Genomic DNA, 22,083 nt, shown 5'->3' on the forward strand with positions numbered 1-22,083 from the left:
GAACACCACAACATAAATCAACTGGGTTGGAGTGTATTCCATTTGCAGATACAATTTGTGTCCTGTTGACCAAGTAGGACTTGAACCACAGTAAGGCTGTATCATGAATGTCAAATACATGCTGGAGACGGTGAAGTAATGTATCATGGTCTATTGTGTCAAATGCTGCAGACAACTCAAGGAGGGTGAGGACTGTAATCTTTCCGCTATCCAAAGCAGAGAGAATGTCATTAACTACTTTTAGAAGAGTAGTTTCAGTACTGTGGCAAGGGCGATATGCATATTGTACATTGCTAAAAAGACTGTTTGAATTTAGATGAGATACAAGCTGGGATAGAACAACCTTTTCTAAGATTTTTTTTATATGAATGGGAGATTAGAAACTGGGCGGTAGTTATTTAAATCGTTATGGTCTAGTGTTGGTTTCTTCAGCAGAGGCTTTACAATGGCAGTTTTGAAAAATGATGGGAATTCCCCGGATGAGAGAGAGGTATTAATAACATCAGTTAGTGAAGGCAATACTGGATCTAAGTACTCAAGCAGCAGTGATGTTAGAATTGGATCAAGTTCACATGACTTTGGTGCACTCTTCATCACGATTGTACGTACGAAATCCATAGAGACAGGTTCAAATGTTGCTAATGGTTGCCGCTCAAATTCTGTATCCCAGCTGTATGGTGACGACGAGTCAATTGAAACTGTGGTGTCAAGCTTATCTCTAATGGTTTGTACTTTGTCACGGAAGAAATTTGCAAACATGTCCGGAAGGTCGACTGGAGAGAAGGTAGTTGGAAGTGGTGTAGATTTGTTTCTTGACATTAGCTTGTTAGTGATCTCTAAGAGCTCTTTGCAGCTGGAACGTTCCATGATCTTAGTAGTATAGTGGGCTGATTTCGCTGCATGGACTATATTTGTGACATTCTTCATCGCGGCTACGTAGATTTGCTTATGAATAGAGAGTCTGGTGGAAAGCCAAAGCCTCTCAGCTTTACGGCGGTCTCTTTTAGCAGTGCGAAGCTGGTCTATGACACTGCTATACCATGTAGAACACTTTTGAATTGATACTCTGCACTTGGTAGCTGGGGCATGTTTGTCAAGCAATGAACGTAGGCAGTAATCGAGTTGTTCTGCGGTAGGAGGTAAGCAAGTTGTTAGGTTAGCTTGGATATCGTGCATTAGTTTGGTTGTATTTATCATACGGAGGTTTCTCTTAGTAGCAGATAAAGGTGGAGGGTTAGGGACTGATAAGTCAAGATGGCATATAATGCAGAGGTGATCTGATGCAAGGTCATGGGATACCAGGGAGGACCGTAGAATGTTATCATCAGGTCTATGAAGAATCCAGTCTAAAATGTGACCATGTTTATGGGTGGGTTAGTTAAATGACTGTTTGAGGTTGGAAACATTAATGGAATCTGTGACTTTTTATGTATTTGGGTTTCCGGGACAGTCAAAGTGAAACTCCAAGAATAATCAGGTTGCCACCTATCGAATTTCCATAGTCAATGAGATTCGAAACTGCTCCAAAAAGAGAGAGTCAGCCAGCTTGTTTTTTCTACTAGGAGGACGGTGGTATAGGCAGAAAAAAAATGGACTGACCTTTGCTCTAGTGTGAGAGTGTGGTTTGGACTAGTTCAAACGATGTGTGGTCGAAATTGAATGTTGTGGTGTGGTTAAGACGTTTGATCATGGAGTTCTTTGTGATGACAGCAATTCCCTCTCCGCGAGAATTACGGGTGAACGACTTGATGGAGTAACCAGTGGATGTTAGATCCGCACACTTGGGCTCATCGCCTGATGTTTTTAGCTATGTTTCTGTCAGGAAAAAGACGCCAATATTCTGGTCGTCGATAAAATTAACTATTTATGTGCGCTTTTCCGGTGGTCCTACTGACTGGGCGTTGAATAATGCAGTACGCAGAGGTATCTCTTGGATAGTTGATACAAAGGTTGGCGAATTAATAAGGACTGATCCAAGTAAACATTGCTTTAATAACAGCTGCAATGTGTATGCAACTTTCTTAAGTACTTTTTCCCCATTATCCGGCATCTCAATCAGTCTAATCACTTAGAGTCATGAAGCCTGAGACGTTCTCTTTTTTGAAGCTGTATTTCTGTTTCTTTCCAAAGTCACAGCTTGGAGGTTATTTTGGCTCGGCTCTTGCATCGACCGATGTAAACCAAGACACCTTCGATGATCTCTTGGTAGGGGCACCGATGTTTGCGTCCAAGAATGCTGCCGGTCTGGATGAAGGAAGAGTGTTTGTATATCTTGGCTCCTCCGTTTCGGTATGTATAGGTCTAATTGATCTAAGGAACTGGTTTAAAATAAGGTTATATATATATATATATATATATATATATATATATATATATATATATATATATATATATATATATATATATATATATATATATATATATATATATATATATATATATATTCAAGGCTACGTCGGCTGGAAGATATACATATCAGTATTTTTCCGATAGCGGCGGTTGCGTCAACAGTTTGTTAAGGCTTTTGTTAACATTTTGGTATTCTAATCATTATGTAGCTAAAACAATTAATTAATCTATCAAGCCCCTTTTGGGGTCAAGGTACCAGTCATATATAATTTGATTTCCGTATTTTGGTTTTAAACGTTTCTTGCAATTGCTAAGATTTACTAAACGTCGTGATTGATTCCCACCATAATTAGCATTAGCCATTATATAGTTAAGACTATTTGTACTTGGCTATATGACACTGGAGTCAAGGTCACATTCATAGAAGATTGGCGTTTATGTTTTTCGCTACAGCCTTTTCTCATTGCTTATATTTTCCAAATTCCATATTCCTAAAACCTTGATAGATTTTCTTCATACTTAGGATTGAAACATATTTTACTGTTACAATATGATATGATATGATTGGGCACAAGTTTGTACAACTTAACTTAGCCCACTCACTACATAATACAAGCATTAAAACATATTCAACATGACAATATAATAATAATAATCAAAAATGATTGGAGAGAGAGAGGGGGGAGAGAAAGAATGTCAGTAATCAAGATTTGAATAAATGATGGAAATCGTCCGGTATCGGTTATATATTTGCATCCATATATTCCCCAAAGCTGTAAATCTAAGCTATTAGTTTTATATGGCATTGAGAGTAATTTTCTCATCAACTCAGTTTGTTGTATATCGTGCTTGTGACAGAATTTGAAGAAATACAAGGTGGTTTCTATCCGACCACTGGGACAAACAGGAGTATCAACAAGTTGAACACGGTAAAAATCAGCTTTTAGTGACCTTAATTTATGTCGTAATCTAGTACGTATAATATGTAGGGTTCGATTCATAAAACTTGACATTTTGCTAAATACGATATTCGGACAAAAACACTTTTTCAAAGCACTGTAAGACATGCCAGAAAGAGTATCCCAAGGATCTGTTGAGGGTATCAAAGATGATTTGGTAGAATGTAGCCTGAAATTTCCAATGACATTATAAATTTGAACTTCGAAGGTGTAATTTCTTTGTTCGGACACAAAGGCACGGAGTAATTCAATGATATAGTCCGGAGCTTGGCTCGTGTTACTGTTTTAGAGTGTTAATAATGTTTGTCTTTTTCTTCTAGATTACAGACATTCCCCCGTTTCAAAATAGAGAGATTGCTTGCTAGTGTATTTTGGAAGTCATGTAACTATTCTTGCCCCTTTGAGCTTTAGTTTTTTTTAAATTTTTTCTGAAAAAATCAACAAGCATCCGTCCCAGACCACACTGGCATATTCCAAGATATGCCTGATATAAGTTCTATATGTTTCGATACAATTTGCCTGCTAAGTTTTTAGTTTACTTTTCAAAAGTTTGCTATCCAAGATGATGCTATTTAAAAATGCTATTAATGCGACAAGTCCATTTGGTATTTAATGAAATTAATAATCATAGACGGCGATGAGAATCCACATATTTTATTTCGATCTTATCTAAAACAATTTCATGATTATTTTTTACGTTTCTGTTCGCGAAAAACATAGCTACTGGTTTTTTTTAGGATTAAACTTTAACAGCCTTTGCTTTGGACCAGGTATGCAGTTCTATTAAACCATTATTCATGACAAAGTATATTTCAGCACAATAATGGGATGAATAATGCACAGATGGGTCAACTGCAAAAAGACAAGCGAAAGAGCTCATATGATCGACAGTATAGTTTACATAAATCAGAAACAAGAGTAGCCCAAAAACGGATCATTGTGGCACACCAGCATTTTAATCATTTCTCCTGAATAAGAATCGTGCAAATGGGGTTGTTTGTTTCCTATTACTCAGATAACCTTCACCCCATTTAATAGATTACCTAAAACACCGTTTAATTTAAATAAAAAGCCTCTGTGCTAGACCCGATCAAAAGCTTTGATAAATACAAAATACAATACAAAACGTTTGAGTTCATTATAATGAATATACTATGATTACATTTCAATTAGTTGAACAATTGAAAAGTGACCAGGAAGGTATCCTGATTAATACTGGATTAATAATGATAAAAAGACGGTTTTTATGAAAATAATGATACACTTCTTTAAAATGCTTCTTTCGAAGGTTTTTGCGACACACCTAAGTAGAAAGATTGGTCCTTGACAGTTTCTATCTTTTCTGAAAGGTTCTTTAAAACTATCGAGATTCAAGCAAACTTTATGGATGCTATAATGTTGTTGTTGTAGTTGTTGTAGGATTTAACGCCATTTTTCAGCACAAGATAGGCTATACATAGCGACCAGTATAACTGGTGGAGGAAGAACTCGGGGAAACCCGGAAAGAACCACCAACCCACGAGAAGCTACAGGCAAGCTTTCTCACATACCCACATTGGCCGAACCCGAGACTCGAACCCACGCAGACAGAGGTGAGATGGCAGTGATCCGTAACGGTGATCGCTTTAGACCACTCGTCTACTCGGGGCCTCTGCTAGAATGTAGTTGTGTTTCCCTAAAGCATGCATTGAAAGTTCATCCTCTATACTTTCTAATTAATCAAGTTTTTGTCTGCTCCTAATACTTACATGAAGTAAAGAAATGTCATTAACCTCCATTGGTCCCGGGTTTCTTTTAATGTCCACACAAAGAGTGAAATCATGAAAACCAATGGAGTATTCTTAATAAGTGACAGTACAACAATTGCATTTAATTGCTTATAAAACAGTTTTCAACAGCTATTTATAATTTTGATTTCCATGGCTTTACCGCAAAACAATGAAAGATTGTTGAATACCCCACCCCGATGGGGATTCTGTACTGCTTTATGGAGTTATCCATTATTATAAGGGATCTTATTATGTGGTAGCTTTCTCCTGTGGGAATATTCTCTGTGAAGACAAAATATGGTAAAAATCATACATAAGAGTCTGATTATACAAAACTGTGTTACTAACATTGTGCATCGAGAGAGAGAAAAAAGAATAATAGTTTGAAAAAGATAAAGAAAACAATAAAGGAGATCATACTTGCAAGTTTCTCGAGATTGAGGTGATTTGCTGGTTGATTTGGCAGAGAACTGGGGAAGTGATGTAATGATTTTAAAGTTGGCATAGAACTGGGGAAGTGATGTAGTGATTTTAAAGTTGGCATAGAACTGTGGAAGTGATGTAGTGATTTTAAAGTTGGCATAGAACTGTGGAAGTGATGTAGTGATTTTAAAGTTGGCATAGAACTGTGGAAGTGATGTAGTGATTTTAAAGTTGGCATAGAACTGGGAAAGTGATGTAGTGATTTTAAAGTTAGCATAGAACTGGGGATGTGATGTAGTTATTTTAAAGCTGGCATAGAACTGGAGAAGTGATGTAGTGATTTTAAAGTTGGCATAGAACTGTGGAAGTGATGTAGTGATTTTAAAGTTGAAACAATTACTTGATACAATGTTAAAGCTATGCACTAAATAAATCAAATACAGCAAAGCTAAATATGGAGTTTTGCTTCGAGGTGAAATCATCATGTAAACACCTTACCTTACGACTGGACATAGCATAGCATTCTCATTGTCAGAACGGTAAGGTACCTTTAAAGAGACATGCAATCTTGTATACACGCGTGCCCATATTCACTTGCATTCTTGAACATACACTCTCTCTCTCTCTCTCTCTCTCTCTCTCTCTCTCTCACACACACATACAGGTCAATATAGCAATCGTAGAAGTTTTAGTTTTAGTTGAAGATTTGTCATTGCTTATATTTCTTTATTCCCTTGATGAATGTTCTTCATACTTTGGGTGAATCATTACGAATTTAACACAATTCATTTTATGATGAGCCCGCTTACCCGTTTGATCTTGAGGTCAACATCACATTAATAGAAAATGCTCATTATGGTTTGGGTTTTCAAAAAGATCTTCATTTCTTTATATATTTTATTATCATTTGATGTATTTTGTTTATACATTGAATGAGTCATTGTGACTCTAAGAAATTCATTCTTCGACATTCTCGTTTTCTTCTTTTGCCATGGGCTCAAGTTGACAGGTTTTACATTAATGCTTTCATCTTAGTCATGACACACGGTCCCTGGCCTCCTTCGTTTAAGAACAGTTTCTATATCCAATATGTTTATACTTGAAAGTCACTCAGATAGATTATTCTCAATTGTCTTTACATCAAGGAAGATGTGTAATCAGCATTGTTTTCTTTATGATGAAACTTATTCAGTTACTATTCTTTGTTACATTAATTCTTTGAATTCAATGTTATTTTTTAAGAGTTATAAATGATAAGTTATTTAAAAAAATGCCGCCTCCTTTAATCTTTAGTAAGTCTTTTATTTACTTTTTTCCTCTGTGTGCATTTGTAAAATGAGAATTGATTCCAGTCAAGTTACGAATTAGAAATATGTTCATGGAACAGGATTCCTCACAACAATGTCGGAAATAAGCAAACGCAAACTTGAAAAAGCTCCGATAGACTGAGAAACGGACAGAAAAGCGTAACACTGTATGCTTAACCACTGTAACTGTGGGTATACAAATCATTGATACTATCCCGACTTTCAGGAAACTATTTTGCATGTGCAGACAATGAGGATATCCTTTTTAGATAAATAAAGACAAAATATTCGACTTGCTTATAGAAATTATCCTGCATTGACGAAGCATAACGAAGAGCGTATATTAGACCGCTAATTTACTTTACTTTACGTACATCCTGGTTATATCATTGCGACTAAGCGTTATTGATGTTCGATTCGGTAACAGAATCTTCAACAAACCCGGAAATGTAGATATTATACAGTTCATATTATCAGTGGTTGACTGCTTGTTCTAAGTAGTCATTTGACTTAGGACTTGAAGGTTTCATGAAGAAATGGACACATATTTGATATTCTGAAGTACAGACGCCGTTTTGTGCTTCTGCAAGATCAAAATGTGGGTAAATAATTTCAGTTGTGATTGACATTTACGCAGTCTCTTCCATTAGGTAGTCAATTATCTAGCACTTTCCAAGCCACAACATAATGGTAAATATTTGTTCAGAATCAGGTCGGATCCAGTTGGTTTATATCATGCCATTATGTACGGTGAGCTGGGGTTCTTTTCGGTTTATCGGAATTGCTCTTGCCAATCACACCAGATATCACCTATTGTTGGTATTTCGTGATAAACTGGTTTATATGGAGATTGGTCATCTAAGAATAAGATTCGCTCAAAGGATTGCCACCTTCAATCCATCTGAAACTCAGGAAAGAGTTCGTATATTCAGACTACGTCTTCAGGTACTTGATATGTGGAAGTTTGAAATTTTTAATGCTTTTCCAGGTTTGCACATTCTACTCCGCATAATTTTACTGAGTTTTTTTAACACGCGAGTGCAATTCCTAGCGTGATGGCTTTGCGGCAGACCCGTTGCAGTATTGTTTAACTGTGGAATTTCAATCGAATATGACAAATGTTGTGGTGGACTCATTAATCTGAAATATATGAAAAAAGAAATATTTCACCATTGCCGGTATGAAAACTGTTCAAATTATTTTGGTTGACGTGATTATTTAATAATTTGAGATGTCGAAATTGCTATACCAGATTCCATCTATGATAATGACTTAAATGTGTGCTACCACGTATGCCATCTTGAACAATGACAAAACGAGACATGTACACTGTAATCGTCAGAAAGATACAATTACACTAGAAAGAGTCATTGCACTAGAAACAGCAGGTGATGAATGACAATTTTAAAATAGGCTTGTTTTAATTTTGGCAAAATAGGAGGAGTGCATCACGTGTTATATCGCCTATGCTATTCAGGTTATGTGTAACCGTGGTCGAATCGGTTAATATGTTGATTGAAATATCCCTGGTTAGAATCACGTTCGCGGAAATTGTATTTATCTTTTCTGATTGAGAGACTAGTCGAGCAAAGGTTCAGCCGCACATAAAAATTGAAAGTCAAATCTGACGATGAACTATCAATGATCATGATTATAAAATGTTGTATGATTCTTCTTCAAATACGTTACCCGATCACAAGGCCTTGGGAGAACTACTACAGCCTGCAAAACCAACCCTCCCAGAATAAAACGTTTTAGCTTAAAAGCTAATAGTTATCTGCCCTCTTAGGTGGCTATAATTAGGGTGATCTCCCCTTGATACAGGAATAGGTGGCGCTCTACAGTTTCGTATTTTCATATGGTTAGAATTTTAAAGAAAAAGAATTTTCCCGAGTTTCCAAACTGGTTATAATGGTTATTTAAAACAAAACCTTGTATATATTATATATTGTTCAAAGAAGCTTTAATTCCCTTTATTTTGGTGCATGATTGATTGGTGTAATATGAGTTATAGAGTATACAGCTTAGCCTTACTTCAGATGTGCAACTTTCAAAAACTGCTACATTTTATATATGTAGTAGTTCGTCTATTGCACTTTCAGAAGCTGGTATTGTCTAGTTGGGCAAAATTCATTTTCCATATTTTAATAGGTGCTAAAGACAGTGTACTTTAGTCTAATTTAGGCTGATTTGTTTAGCATAAGGGAGCAGCCTTTTGCAGTATGTTTAGACCATGTACAATTTTCATAAGTACAATATCCAAAGAAATGTCAGTCACATTACATCAAGGTAGCATAGAGGTATGCCAACATTCTCTCCATTATGCATGCTTCAAATGCAAACTTCACCTTTCATACGTCACACTCTCAAAAGTACATAATAACAAGTGAGCGCCAAATCCCGTGAATACTAAGTTAATACTTCCGCTTGTGCCGAGTAGCACTCTGTCTACAGAAAGAACTCACAAACCACTTACAAGCATCTTGGTAAGATTTGTTTACCATGAAGCAAGTTTGAGGAGTTATCTCTTCGATGGGATGTGTACACATTTACTAAATTTCCAACTTTTCTGTCTTTCTTCGACGACAAAGTTTCTGGTTTTCCATTCCCGTCCTCATACACTTAGGCGCCCTTGGTACGTACCTCCGCAAATCGCAGTTGCGTCCACTGATATTAATATAACGGCATTTAAATACGTGCAGGTCTGTTGCGTGGCACAGAAAACTCCTTTAATACTGTTGTATAATTTCCACCATGGTCGAACATGGGTATGTTTTCTATATTAATCTAGTCTTAGCATCCACTTCTTAGTTGTATATTTAATGCTCTACTGATCTCACCTGTATAGGTCTCCTTTGGCCTTTCCTACTTGTAACATTGTCATACAATTTATATTGTAGCATCCACTTCGTAAGTATCAGCAGCGACGTTTGATTAAGTTTTAAATTTCATGCACTGTGTGCTATAGAAAACTCAATTATATATGCTTTATGGTCTCTGCCGCTTTTGGATACGTACAGATAAATTCCATATGCAAAACTGAGTCATAGCGATAATTTTGATAGTTACTAAAAGTGACACTTCGGTGATTTTAATTGCATAAGCACTCATTTGACCTTCGGAACAGGTAACATTTATTCGAAATGATATTGTGCGCCAATTTCGTAAATGTTTATGAGGCAATTTCAATAATATATCTGTATGTTTAGCCACGTGGACCTGTTTTGAGGTAATTGTGATAGTGTGCAGCTCTGCACATACACTCTAATGTTCATGCTCCTGTGCTACACCTGTATATATTCTCTGCTCTATTTTGTCTTACAGATTCAAATCATGGGCAAGACCATACTAACAACTACTCTGTTTGTAGATTACTCAGGTTGTTAATATCTAAATAAATGTTAGAATTGTATATTCTGGACACAAGCCAATGAGGTGAAATACTTGGGTTACCAAAAGAGAGGGCACAGCTGAGCACCTTGAGAAAAGAGTCTATCATCAGTTTGCACGCTATGGTTCGACACAAAATCACTTGCTTGGGGACGAGATAGAAAACAATCAAACAGTCCCAGTTACCATCGCTCATATCAGAATTACGGACCGGTTACGTGGATTAATATCCCGTAGCCCATTCCATTCTCATGAATTTGATAGCGTCATGACAATCATCATTATCCTGTCACGACCGGACATGTATCTCTGATTGTAATGGGTCAGGACAACAATTCATCATACACTGTCAGCTACGAGAACGAACCCAGGTCATCAACGCACTCTCTTAGATTAGTCTAACCCTGCATAATGCGCTTGGCACTCCCTGCGTACCATGCCCAGTTTAGAGCCTATGTGTCCAAGAGCTGTCGGTTCAATCTGATCTCAAGACTTTGACACTCAAAGGGAGTCTGTACTTAGAGACAACTTTGAAATTACCGTGTCTAACTTAAATGTTCTGCGAGTTAATGAGCCACCATCCTGGATATTCGTCTCAAACTACTTCGCATGTAGCACAAGAGATGCCGGATTAACCACTTTTATCCAAAAGCGGCTAAACTTGCTCTGAAGTACTCTTGTCTTGTTAAAGTATTACTTGATGTGAGAAGACTTAGCCTTACATGCTACGACTAAAGACTTCCCCGAATACTGCCACTCCTCCTTCCTTCGCAACAACTGCCTTTTCTGCGTTCCGGCATCAGATGATACTTCGAGTTTGTCAGTGTTACTCGCATTTTGGGCTGCTCATCTTATCAATGTCCCAAACGTCAACTGTCTTAAAAGACGCCTTCCCTCCAACTCTACTCAGCCGTTGTATAAATCTCACATACCAGGTTCCATTTAGATGACTCAGCTGTTGATTGAGATATGGCAGCTATCGGGATGACATAGCGATCCTCCGTGCACATGAATAGGAAGTCTTCTAACGACACACATCAGCTGGTGCACACCGTCGTGGCTGTGGACTCTATATGGGGTCTATTATATTTCAAAAGGCGGAACGTAGTGTATATTTCACCACCCCGAATCCCACACGACAAGCAAGGGATGCAGTGCTCTCTACCACCACCTTTCATATGACCATCATATGGCCAAGCTACGCTTGCAACCTTTATCATCTAATCTCCTCTTTAATGGTCAGATTAACGAAAATTTGCAAACAAGCCACCAAGAAAACCAATTTCTATTCCTCGCAGTCTGAGCAACAGCGGAATGAATTTTTAGGCAATCAAGAAAGTGATGATAGGGACACCCCAAGTGCACAAGCCACTAGGAAGCAGTACTACCAAATCTACGACCGTCAAAAACCACATTTTTCCCGAATAATCGTGGACAAGGGGTAGAGAGAGAGAGAGAGAGAGAGAGATGGTGATTGTTTCCGCTAGCGTTTCTCTCGAAGAAAGCCTCACTACCTCAAAACAGGAAGTATCTTCACACTGCCCTTATCACAGATCCCGGCATATGAAAGCTCCAGTTTTTCTCTGCCGGATGGGACGGACATGCCACCTTAAAGACGGTAAGGGCAACATATCAGCACAAAGACTTTCGTCTTGGATAAAGTGAGCTATTTGCTCCGCAAATGTGGTAAATTAACCCATTAACAAATGCATATGCTTCGCACCTAAGCTCATAAAGTTATTGTAGTCAACACACACATTGCATTATGAGTGAAACTGTCATTATTCATGCTCTGATGTGAAGAACCGAGTCCATTTTTATCTCAGAGATCTTCGTCCTCAAAGGCCCAGCTCGATCTGGTGAGTCGTATAACAGTGGTGCAACAGATTACCTTCACGGTTTGTTCGACATCTTGATAAGGACACGGTTTCATTTCCGCTGGATTTGCATGAGAGAAAACTTTGAAGCCTTTCCCAGACATACGGAGTCTATTCTACAGTCAGGTTATCAAGAAGTTGTCTCACATTCCTTAAGCGACCGGAGATGGTATCTTTAGGGTAAGAGGATGCATATTCCTCCACACTTGCCTATTCTCCTAAGGTAGTATGATCGGGTAATGTATTTGAAGAAATCGATTTGTTTCTAGAAAGACATGTTTCATCAATAATAGCTACTCGATCATAAAACACATACAACCTCCAATACTTCCTTCAGATGCATCCGTATAGAAAAAGTGTCTTCCGTTGCAGTAGTAACTAAGCATTTACGGGTTTTGGAGACTCTCTCTATATCAAATGGAGATCACCGCTCCGGTGGCTGAGTGGTTAGACCGTCCGCCTCGGATGAGGGAGGTCGTGGGTTCGATACTCAGCATTAAGAGGTTACTGTTAGGACTGGTCGGCCTGGTGTCAGGATAATATGACTGGGTACGACATCATGCTACATGTTTGCGGAATGATGCCCCAGTGCTAGACATCAATATAAACTGCCACACTGCAGACATCGTAGAGATATGACTGAAAAATTGTTAAAGCTACATTAAATATCCAAATCACATAAAGACTCAAAGGGAGGTCACTATCTCAACGCCATCTAGGTGAGCAGATAACTTTTAGCTTTTTAGCTAAAATGTTTTAGTCTGGGAAGGCTCTACTTGCTAGACAGTAGTAGTTCTACTTAGGTATTATGATCAGATATATTTATTGAAAAAACATATATTACTTGAAAAATTGGTTTTTTAAACTTTTGTCCGGAGCAAAATGAAAAATCGACCTGTTAAGGATAGCATTACAGTGCGCACGGCAAAAAACTCGGCGATGAATACAACCAAAAGTGTTCAAAGTCGTTGTATGATATTGTGCAAGAAACATTTATGTCATTAACGTTGACTGGTTTTCCAACACAACCAGCGCAACTGGTACAGACAGGGAAATCTCAGTATACCAAGCGAATATAGTTATAATATAATTATAGCGATGGTAGTGGCGACAGCGAAGATCACCAAGGGCAAATCAATTAGAACAATGCCTTGGAAATAATATAATAAATCAAGGGCACCCAAAATTGCCAACCTTCGAGGCTATACGGGTTCACGTATAACGCTGTAGGAGTGAATCGAAACAGACAATAGGTGAAATTCTCTTAAGTTATTTCCAAGTCGAATGAAACAAAACCATATCTGATATATTCTAGTACACTATGACGTTCGATGCCACTGGGTGCAAACTTACAAAGTCTGGCCGCGTTCAGCTGGTGCAGTACACAATGATAGGTTACTAATGCCAATTTGGGTTGAGATCGATTTGATGGAAATTATATTCAGGATTGCAATACTCTTAGAATGAATCTGGAAAGAACAAGCCTGTTCATTTTCGAAATCCTGATTTACAATTTCGAATTACCATAAGAAAATGTGGGAAATCACTTTATGGACTCCTTTTAATTATATCTTCTCACGTGGATTATCTACCTTGCCTCATTATCCATATACCATGTGAGGCATGTGAGGAGATGAAACAAGGGCGCATGAGAAAGCAACAGGAAAAACGCAATGGATAAGATAGTGGGTATATAGAAAGTTTGATAGCACAGGGACGTAACAAATGCAAAGGTATATGCCTTTGAAAACGTGAATTTTGCGGCAGAATATCCCATTACGCATACTTTAAATCAATATTATGACTTTTTCCAGACCAACCCCGACCGTTGTTCAACAGCCGCGCAGATATGTATTGCAATTCATTTATGGACCATTCGTTTTAGATATTGCACGTATGGTTGCTGGTGAACAAAGCCGTCGTCGTATGGCAGTTACTCTTGCAAAGGAGCAGTATTCTCATCAACGGGTCTTCGCGTCCAAGCCTAATTTTTACCAGGAGCAGTATTCTCATCAACGGGTCTTCGCGTCCAAGCCTAATTTTTACCAAATTTTGAAAGTATAAACATTGTAAAAAAAAACAACTAGTAACGAATAAAAGTAGATGTTTTGTAGTTGAGCGATACAGAATTGAAAAATTTTGAAATTCTTTCTTCGGTAAATCAGTTGTAGGATGGAATCATCTGAGTGACAGTGCTGTGTGCGCGAAATCAGCGAAGAGCTTCAGAATAGCTCTCAAACAATACTACTGACTTTCTAGTTGGCGGTCTCTTGCAGTGCATATTTATGCCGTAACTAGTCCTGCACTGTATACATTCAGATTCAGCCTCACAAGCACGTTGGTGATTTCGAAGATTACGAGGCAATCATCGCGCACGCATATAAATCTGTCAAAGACGCTGTGAAGATTTCATAGAACATACGTCCAGAATTAATATCAACTTTTCAGCAGTCGGTGGTTATACCACTAGCATACATAAAACACTCACGTCCGAGTTTATGGTTAACATTGTTATTTTTGAGGAGTTCACTATGCCGCTCGTATTCACAACCAAAAGGTTTCAACGACGGGGTCAGAATCCCACTCAGGTACTTTACCAAAATTGCGTTGTATTATTGAACAACAAGGACACCGGTACCATCCGTGATGAAATCGATAAACGTTTTGCAACGATCCTCGAGAAGTTTGGTGTTTACACCCGAGATGGTACAGGGTGACTCCCAATGTGCGAAAGTTCTGGTTAGGGTCTCCCTGTAAAACTCTTGCCTCAGATACAAATTTATTCGAACGCCAGTGTTATTCCAAGTCAAGCAGTAAACGTGAAAAACAATACAACCGTTGTTTTCAATGGCAATCTCGATTGCGGTGCATGCAATTCGCGCGATGATAAAGTAAGTCCTCGAAAATACAAGCAGCACATGGATGAACAGTTATTTCAATACTAAATTAACGATACAAGTTGCTGATGTTTTAACGACTCGACCGTGATATCGCCGTTAATTGTTTGCTTAGAACAGCAACTTTCAACAGAGTTGATTATCCTGACACCATCAAAACGAAGATTGGTGTACGCGGCTTAGCGTTAATTGGTTTCTACTGAATGGTCCAGAGACTTTGCACCATTACGTGTCAACAAAAGATCATCTCAAATGGTTTACGGCACAAAAAGCACAATGATAAAATGTTTCCATGTCGACGCTGCATTTATATTTTAGAATGTCACGGCTGCTTCATAAAATTAATGTTTCCTGTGTGGTGTGTGGTTGGGGCGTCATTGAGAAGTCAGTTTACTATTGTTTCAGAGCTTGAGAAGAACATTTTATCATATAGAGTATATCATTCTAAACCTCTAAAACGCTTCAATAGTTGAGTCAACGCCCGATGTACCTGCCATTAACCCAAATATCAGTGCAGTGTTTGATCATCGGTGAGCACAGTTTCACGAAGACTCATTGATATTTTCACGTGCGATTCATCTCAGTCGTATTTTTGGGGTTTTGCAAAGATATTGGCAAGGCTATTTTCGGAGCAAATGATACAATTGCTTTAAACCAGAAGGACCTCGGCAACCATGCGATTGATGTGATGGAGGTGCCGCTGGCGAATTGGTATTGTTGAAATGGATGTTCTGGATGCCGATAATAATCTCTTTGGTGGCTGCAGAAGTACGTTTGATGTAATTTATGAACCCTAAAGGCTTGTCAAAGTTTCAATTTCTCGCGCTTACAGCAGACTCAGTAGAAAGCACCGTTCCGCCGATGTCATGGCAAGATATCAGTGCACCAAGACATGTATTTGTAGCGTTCCATTCAGTGGCTTAGGTTACCGGTGGACAAGCAACTAGTACGGTGATATTTGACAAGTAACGAATATCTAATGTTTCTTTGGGGTAAACAGTCATCAGGAATCCTCGAAAGACACTTTAATCAACTTCGAAGACAATCAAGGTGCAAGTGAATATGACAAACTATTATTACGTATGAGCCACAACCAAAACGTAGACACGGGTCTGCAGATTTCTCAGAAAGAGTTATTATACCCGATTTATTACCTTTCGTTGGAACACCTGGAGCTATTTATGCTGTCCGTAATTGGCATTCACCGAAATTGCATGCGTTAAGCTTTACTTGCGTCTCAATTGGCGGTTATAGATGCATTGCTGTAATGTTTACAGACAAGTTTCTCTTATTGGTGGACACAGGTGGCCAACAAATGGCCATTGACGCGCCAGTAGAAAATATGTAATTAAAAAGTATACCCGAAAAGTGATGTCATACGACGAAGTTATGGTTGTTCTTACCCTACAGTAGCTTGGGAAAAAATTAACGCAATAAGAAATGAGAGTGGAGCCACCACGAAACCTTGTCCAGCAAATCTGATCGAAAATGACTCCGTGTTAATAATCCTAACGCAATTTGATATACTCACGATGGCCATATAAATTCAAACATTGGTGTTATAGTTATCAAAGTAAGAAGTGACAAAAATGAAACTTATTCGTTAACCAGGGGTGAACTCTAAATGGACGGGATCTTCAGTTGTGGGATCGTGTCCAGCGACCAATTATGATTTACTCGCAATGATAACATCAATCAAGCGCTTCAGATCCGTCCTCATGTGGGATGAGCTTGTTTTCTGGTTTACCACGAGAAACCGGCATCGTCAATATGTATTCGTCAAGAGGATCTGGAATTCATTGGGTCGAATACGCGTAAACGCGTAAACGCCTAGACATTATTTTTTATTTTGACTCGTACGGACTTGTACCATCACTTTAAGTTGTTGATTATTTGCATGGTGGCTTCACATTCCATCCTTTAGGGGCTATGTCGCCCCAAAACTGCGGTTGCAAATAGCCAGATATGAGGACATCTCGCTATTGAAGTGCTATGTGCATTCGAGCTTTAACCGATACCACAAGGGTTTCTTGATTTCCTGTTATCGGAAACAAAGTCATTGGAAATTGTTTATACAAGATGCCTGATCACATTTACAAACGCGCGAGCGTAGCGACCTGACGGAGGGGGGGGAATGGGGCGCCGATATAAATATAATGTTGTTTGCCCAGAACGTGGATTTCGTCGAGTTGAGCAACCTGTTTTGTCAACAATGACGACCCGGGCAATGTAGCGATTTTTCAAGATCCAACTGAATAATGTAAAACATCCGACGTGGACGACAACGATGTAGTCGCTTGCGAGATGCCATCGCGAAACCCTGGTATAAATCAATGATAACCAGGAAATCAGAGACTCTGGTGTGTAGGTTGTTTTTATCAAAGACGACGTCAACGATGATCATAATGCGATAAATCAATATTTGGGTGTAATGTCATCCAGGTGCTATTAACTATATGGAGCCAAATGCAACGAAAATTATCCAAAGAAGAAGAAAAAAAAAAGACAGCTTAATCTTAGTAAATGGCTAACATATATTCGTCTTTTGAACATAGCTTTGATGTACTTAAACGTCACATCATAAATTGCTCGACGCCAGCATGCAATCATCGCATCAGCACGCGAACACACCTGTTCGCTGATTATGCCTTTGGGTGTGTTTTCACTCAGGGATGTTTTCTACAACGATGAATAGGAATTCACCAACAAATCCACTGTGATAGTGTTCTCCATCAGTTACGTCAGTGATGTCAAACCACCAACATTAACTTGAACAAGAAAAGAAAAACCTCGACTAATATTTACCAAAGTTGCGTTTGTTCAAGTTACAGTTTTAGGACGACAACGAAAACTGTTATATACACAAATTAATAATGTAGTTACAGGTGAACGTGGTGCCAAGCCACCGGAACGCGCACTCACAGGAAGCATTAATAATAACCGAGCAGATATTTTCTACGATTGTATGACGGTTGTGCTACAGAAGAAAAATGCTTGGATGGAAGTTTGGATGGAAGTTCATTTGCAGGTTGCAATCGAACCAAGCCAACCTGTCACGGTGACATTATTAATAGATGAACTGTGAGGGACTTTTAAAATTACCGAAGCGAACAAAATGGAAGAAGATCAATAGCTGGGGGATGAAATTGTCCAGAGAACTAATATACTCTCAAAATATAAATTCATGAGTAACGATGTATATGCTATTGTGGACTACCCGCCGCAACAACATTTGGTTTGGGTATTCCTGGAATTACAACTACAGTAACTATCATAGCCACCACATCAGTATGATTTGTTTTCTCTGAGGCATATCAGTAATAACCAGTGCCGCGGCCAGCGCTGCAAAAATAATTTCAATATGGTTACACAAAAATAATACGCGTCTATTCAGAAATTCTCGTGGTTGCACACAGTACTCTAAGCACAATTACTAAGTTGTATTTTGTAGCCATCTGAGACAAAACCATTAACACGGCTAAATTTGAGACCGTTTTGGCAGATGTGGGAAACTTCCGACGACTTCGTGCCTAGATACGGAACCGGCCCACTAGCGCCTTCGAGGCAAAACCGAAGCAATCGAGTAAACTGTGGGGTTGTCGCTGAGCAATCTTGGGGGATCTCGGATAAAACAGTCGCGCAGTGCAATGCACTCACTCGATTAAAACGGTAAAATAGTGTGGTTAGAATTTGCCGTAAATCTATCAACTGCTCCAGGGATTCGTCCACTTTCGCTGTCTTCTGCCAACAATTTATATTCACCCAATTTGTTGAGTCCATTGACTAATAGAAAGTTTTAGAATAATTTTATTCAAATTTAACAGGGACTGTTCCAGCTGCAGATGTCGCTTCTTAACGGATCAGATGCGCCACGTGCCCGATTCGGAACTGCAATTACCAATCTTGGGGACATTAACAAGGACGGCTATGCGGGTAAGATATCCCAATGATGTATCGATGTTTTTCATAGTTTTACCTTTAGCTTTAATTTTCTTAAATTCCTTTTCCACTTCCACACGTGGTTAAGAATGAACAGTCCAAGCACGGCAAAACTGGTTGGTAGCCTATTGGCTTAGATGTGAGTTAGATACGACGAGTACTGAGATAATAATAATCTGCGCTAAGTTTAACATTCATTCTTAGCCAATCAAAACAGACTTTATAAAAGTAATTTTCTCTGTATTTGGCTTGCAAACTATCCCTACTTAAACGTCTAAGGTGATCGTCTACCCTTAATGTAGCAATTAATCTTAAATTTTACAAGTTTGACGTTTTTATCTTACCTAAGGCATGTATGTATGTATGTATGTATGTATGTATGTATGTATGTATGTATGTCTGTATGTTTGTATGTGCGTGTGTGTGTGTGTGTGTGTGTGTGTATGTATGTATGTATGTATGTATGTATGTATGTATGTTACCTAAGGCATGCAAAGCAAAAATGTATTTATGTATGACTGACTGACTGACTGACTTTCTTTATTTCCTCTTCAGAAGAGATTTCATTCAGTTAATATTTCGTTAATACAGAAAAGATAGGAACATAGCTTGACATTAATGGACTTACAGTACACTATATATATATATATATATATATATATATATATATATATATATATATATATATATATATGCACATACATATATATGAATACATACACACATATACACACATATATACATATATACACACATACACATATATATATACATATATTCATACATATATACATACATACACACATATATATACATATACAAATATACATACACATATACACACATATACACATATATACAAATATAAACATATGTATACATATATATATATATATATATATATATATATATATATATATATATATATATAAACGCAATATCTAAACACATGACTGAGAGAACTCATTGCAAACGAGATATATATGCAACATAGATTAAGAGAGGAAAATAAAGTAATTGGAAATATTTACATTCGACTGTAACGATTTAAATGGATTATCATGTTCTCTCTCACTTTGAACACATGTAGAGATAATTTATAAGATCGAAATGAAATTGGTCCATTTCCCTAATTTACTGAACAAGCATAGTATCACATATCGTTGTCAAGGTCATTTGTTCTTCTGTACATTGTGTCTATGTTCCATCAGCCACCACACACATGAATGCCTACCATGATTGATCATCCATAGAATCTAAGATGTCCACTCTCTTGCCCAAAAGGATATGAAGTAATGAGTCATTGTCCTGACCAAAAAGCCAGTGCGAGTCTAGAATGTCCATTGCATCTATTAGTTTCTCAAACATAGTATTACGTTCGTCGTTTAGGGCTTGGCAGTATAGTAACATATGCTTGGCTCTGTCTGTAGTTAATCTTTTGCAGAGTTTACATTTATATTCATTCTCTGTTGAAATTGAAAACAAAGTTAAATAGGCAATGTTAGCGAAAGTCCAAGTTTTATCAAGAAAACATTTACCAAGCTTCCAGACAGCAAGTGGTTGAAGACTAGTATGGACACTTGCATAATGTAAAAGTTCAGGTCTCATTTCAAGTTTAGATATCCATATTGATTCTTCGCAGCAGTGACCTGACGTTTCAATATTCCTCCTTCAGACTGGTTTCGGGACAGAATATAGGCTGTTTACGTATAGGTGAAAAAAACCGCCAAGCTGGTATTTGAAAAGAATACGACATATATCTTTAACAAAACCTACGCTCTCGCTCTCGTGCATCAGGAAGTCAAGAATTCTTCTGTTGAATATAATTTTCCATGCTAGTGAACCATTAGCTCTGCAGATTTTATTGAAGAAACCTAATTTGATTTTACCTACAGGTCCCTCAACTGACCACAGTCCAAGACTGCTAATTGTTTGTTTCTGTAGAAGAGCGCTGATCAAGCCCTATAATTCTTCTTGCAGCTTTTCTTTGACATACTTCTAGATCATATACTTGTGACTAGCTCAAGTTGGACCATATTTCGCATCCATATGTCATTGCAGGTAGTACTATTATTTGGTACCATATTTTAGTACTGTTAACTGGATTCATTCCATCCTTTCCAATGCCAGTCCCAACAACGGAATAAAATACTGATCTTCCTTTATCACAAGCATTTTTTACTGCAGCAGTATTAGAAAGATCTGTGGAGAGAGTAACCCCAGCATAGGTTCTAGAAGAGACTATTGGAATCCTTTTATCTCCGAGCATGAACTTATATTTTTGCATGATTTTTTTCTTCGAAAATATGACAATATTGCTTTTATCAGCATTATACCGGAGTCTCCACTTTGATGCATAGTCATGGAGGTTGAGAAGCAAAACACACATACCATTAAATGACGAAGATAGCAAGGATGTATCATCCGCTAGTAAAACACAGGGATACTTAAGGTACCAACTTGTATTCCAGATTTTGCTGACTCCAGCAAGGATATTAGGTCATTTATCATGACTAAGAATAGCCATGCTGATAGCGTTCTTCCTTGTCCTACCCCTTAATTGACTGAGTATGGTTTCGAATGATGCCCGTTGAGCAGAACAAGGGCTTTAAGTTCTCGAAAAGAATTTTTAATCAATCTCCACAGTTTTCCTTTAACTCCGAGATAGAATAGTTTATAAAAGAGGCCATCATGCCATACCGTATTATAGGCCTTCGCATTATCCAGGAATGCAGCATAAACGTTTGATTGACCTTCTAAATAATGGGCTATTCCCTCTTTTATAATAAAGGCTGCAGTGATGTCACTGCATTCGCTTCGAAATCCCTATTGTAAAGGATGAGGGAAATTGATCCTTTCACTAAAAAGAATTAGCCTTTTCAACAATATTTTTTCAAATAATTTTTGAAAAACTGGAACCATTGAGATATCTCTATAGTTATTCATATCTTGTCTGTCTTTTTTCCCACCTTTAAAGATGGGTATAACATTTACAGTTTTGATATAGTCAGGATAGGTTTCCAAGGAAATTATGCTATTATACACTTTGCACAAAATAGAACTAATCGATTGACAGGCAAACATTAAATGATCTGCATATATTTTATCATGTCCACATGATTTATTTTTCTTCAGCTCTCGTACAGCCTCTTCAATGTCTTTCAGTAATATGG

General features: G+C 37.9%; 1 protein-coding gene across 2 annotated transcripts in view; it reads left to right on the plus strand.

The window, feature by feature from the left end:
- LOC149776200 (integrin alpha-4-like) overlaps nucleotides 1–22,083 on the plus strand; it is a 132,442-nt gene that overhangs the window by 69,485 nt on the left and 40,874 nt on the right. For both annotated transcript variants that reach the window (XM_089942529.1, XM_089942528.1), the window contains exons 9-10: nucleotides 2,131–2,289; nucleotides 18,796–18,904. In XM_089942529.1, coding sequence (XP_089798655.1) covers nucleotides 2,131–2,289; nucleotides 18,796–18,904 — 268 coding nt within the window. The remainder of the gene's footprint in view (nucleotides 1–2,130; nucleotides 2,290–18,795; nucleotides 18,905–22,083) is intronic.

This window comes from Sinohyriopsis cumingii, chromosome 18, assembly GCF_028554795.1.
Source record: "Sinohyriopsis cumingii isolate HCF-2022 chromosome 18, ASM2855479v2, whole genome shotgun sequence".
Classification (NCBI taxonomy): Eukaryota; Metazoa; Mollusca; class Bivalvia; order Unionida; family Unionidae; genus Sinohyriopsis; species Sinohyriopsis cumingii.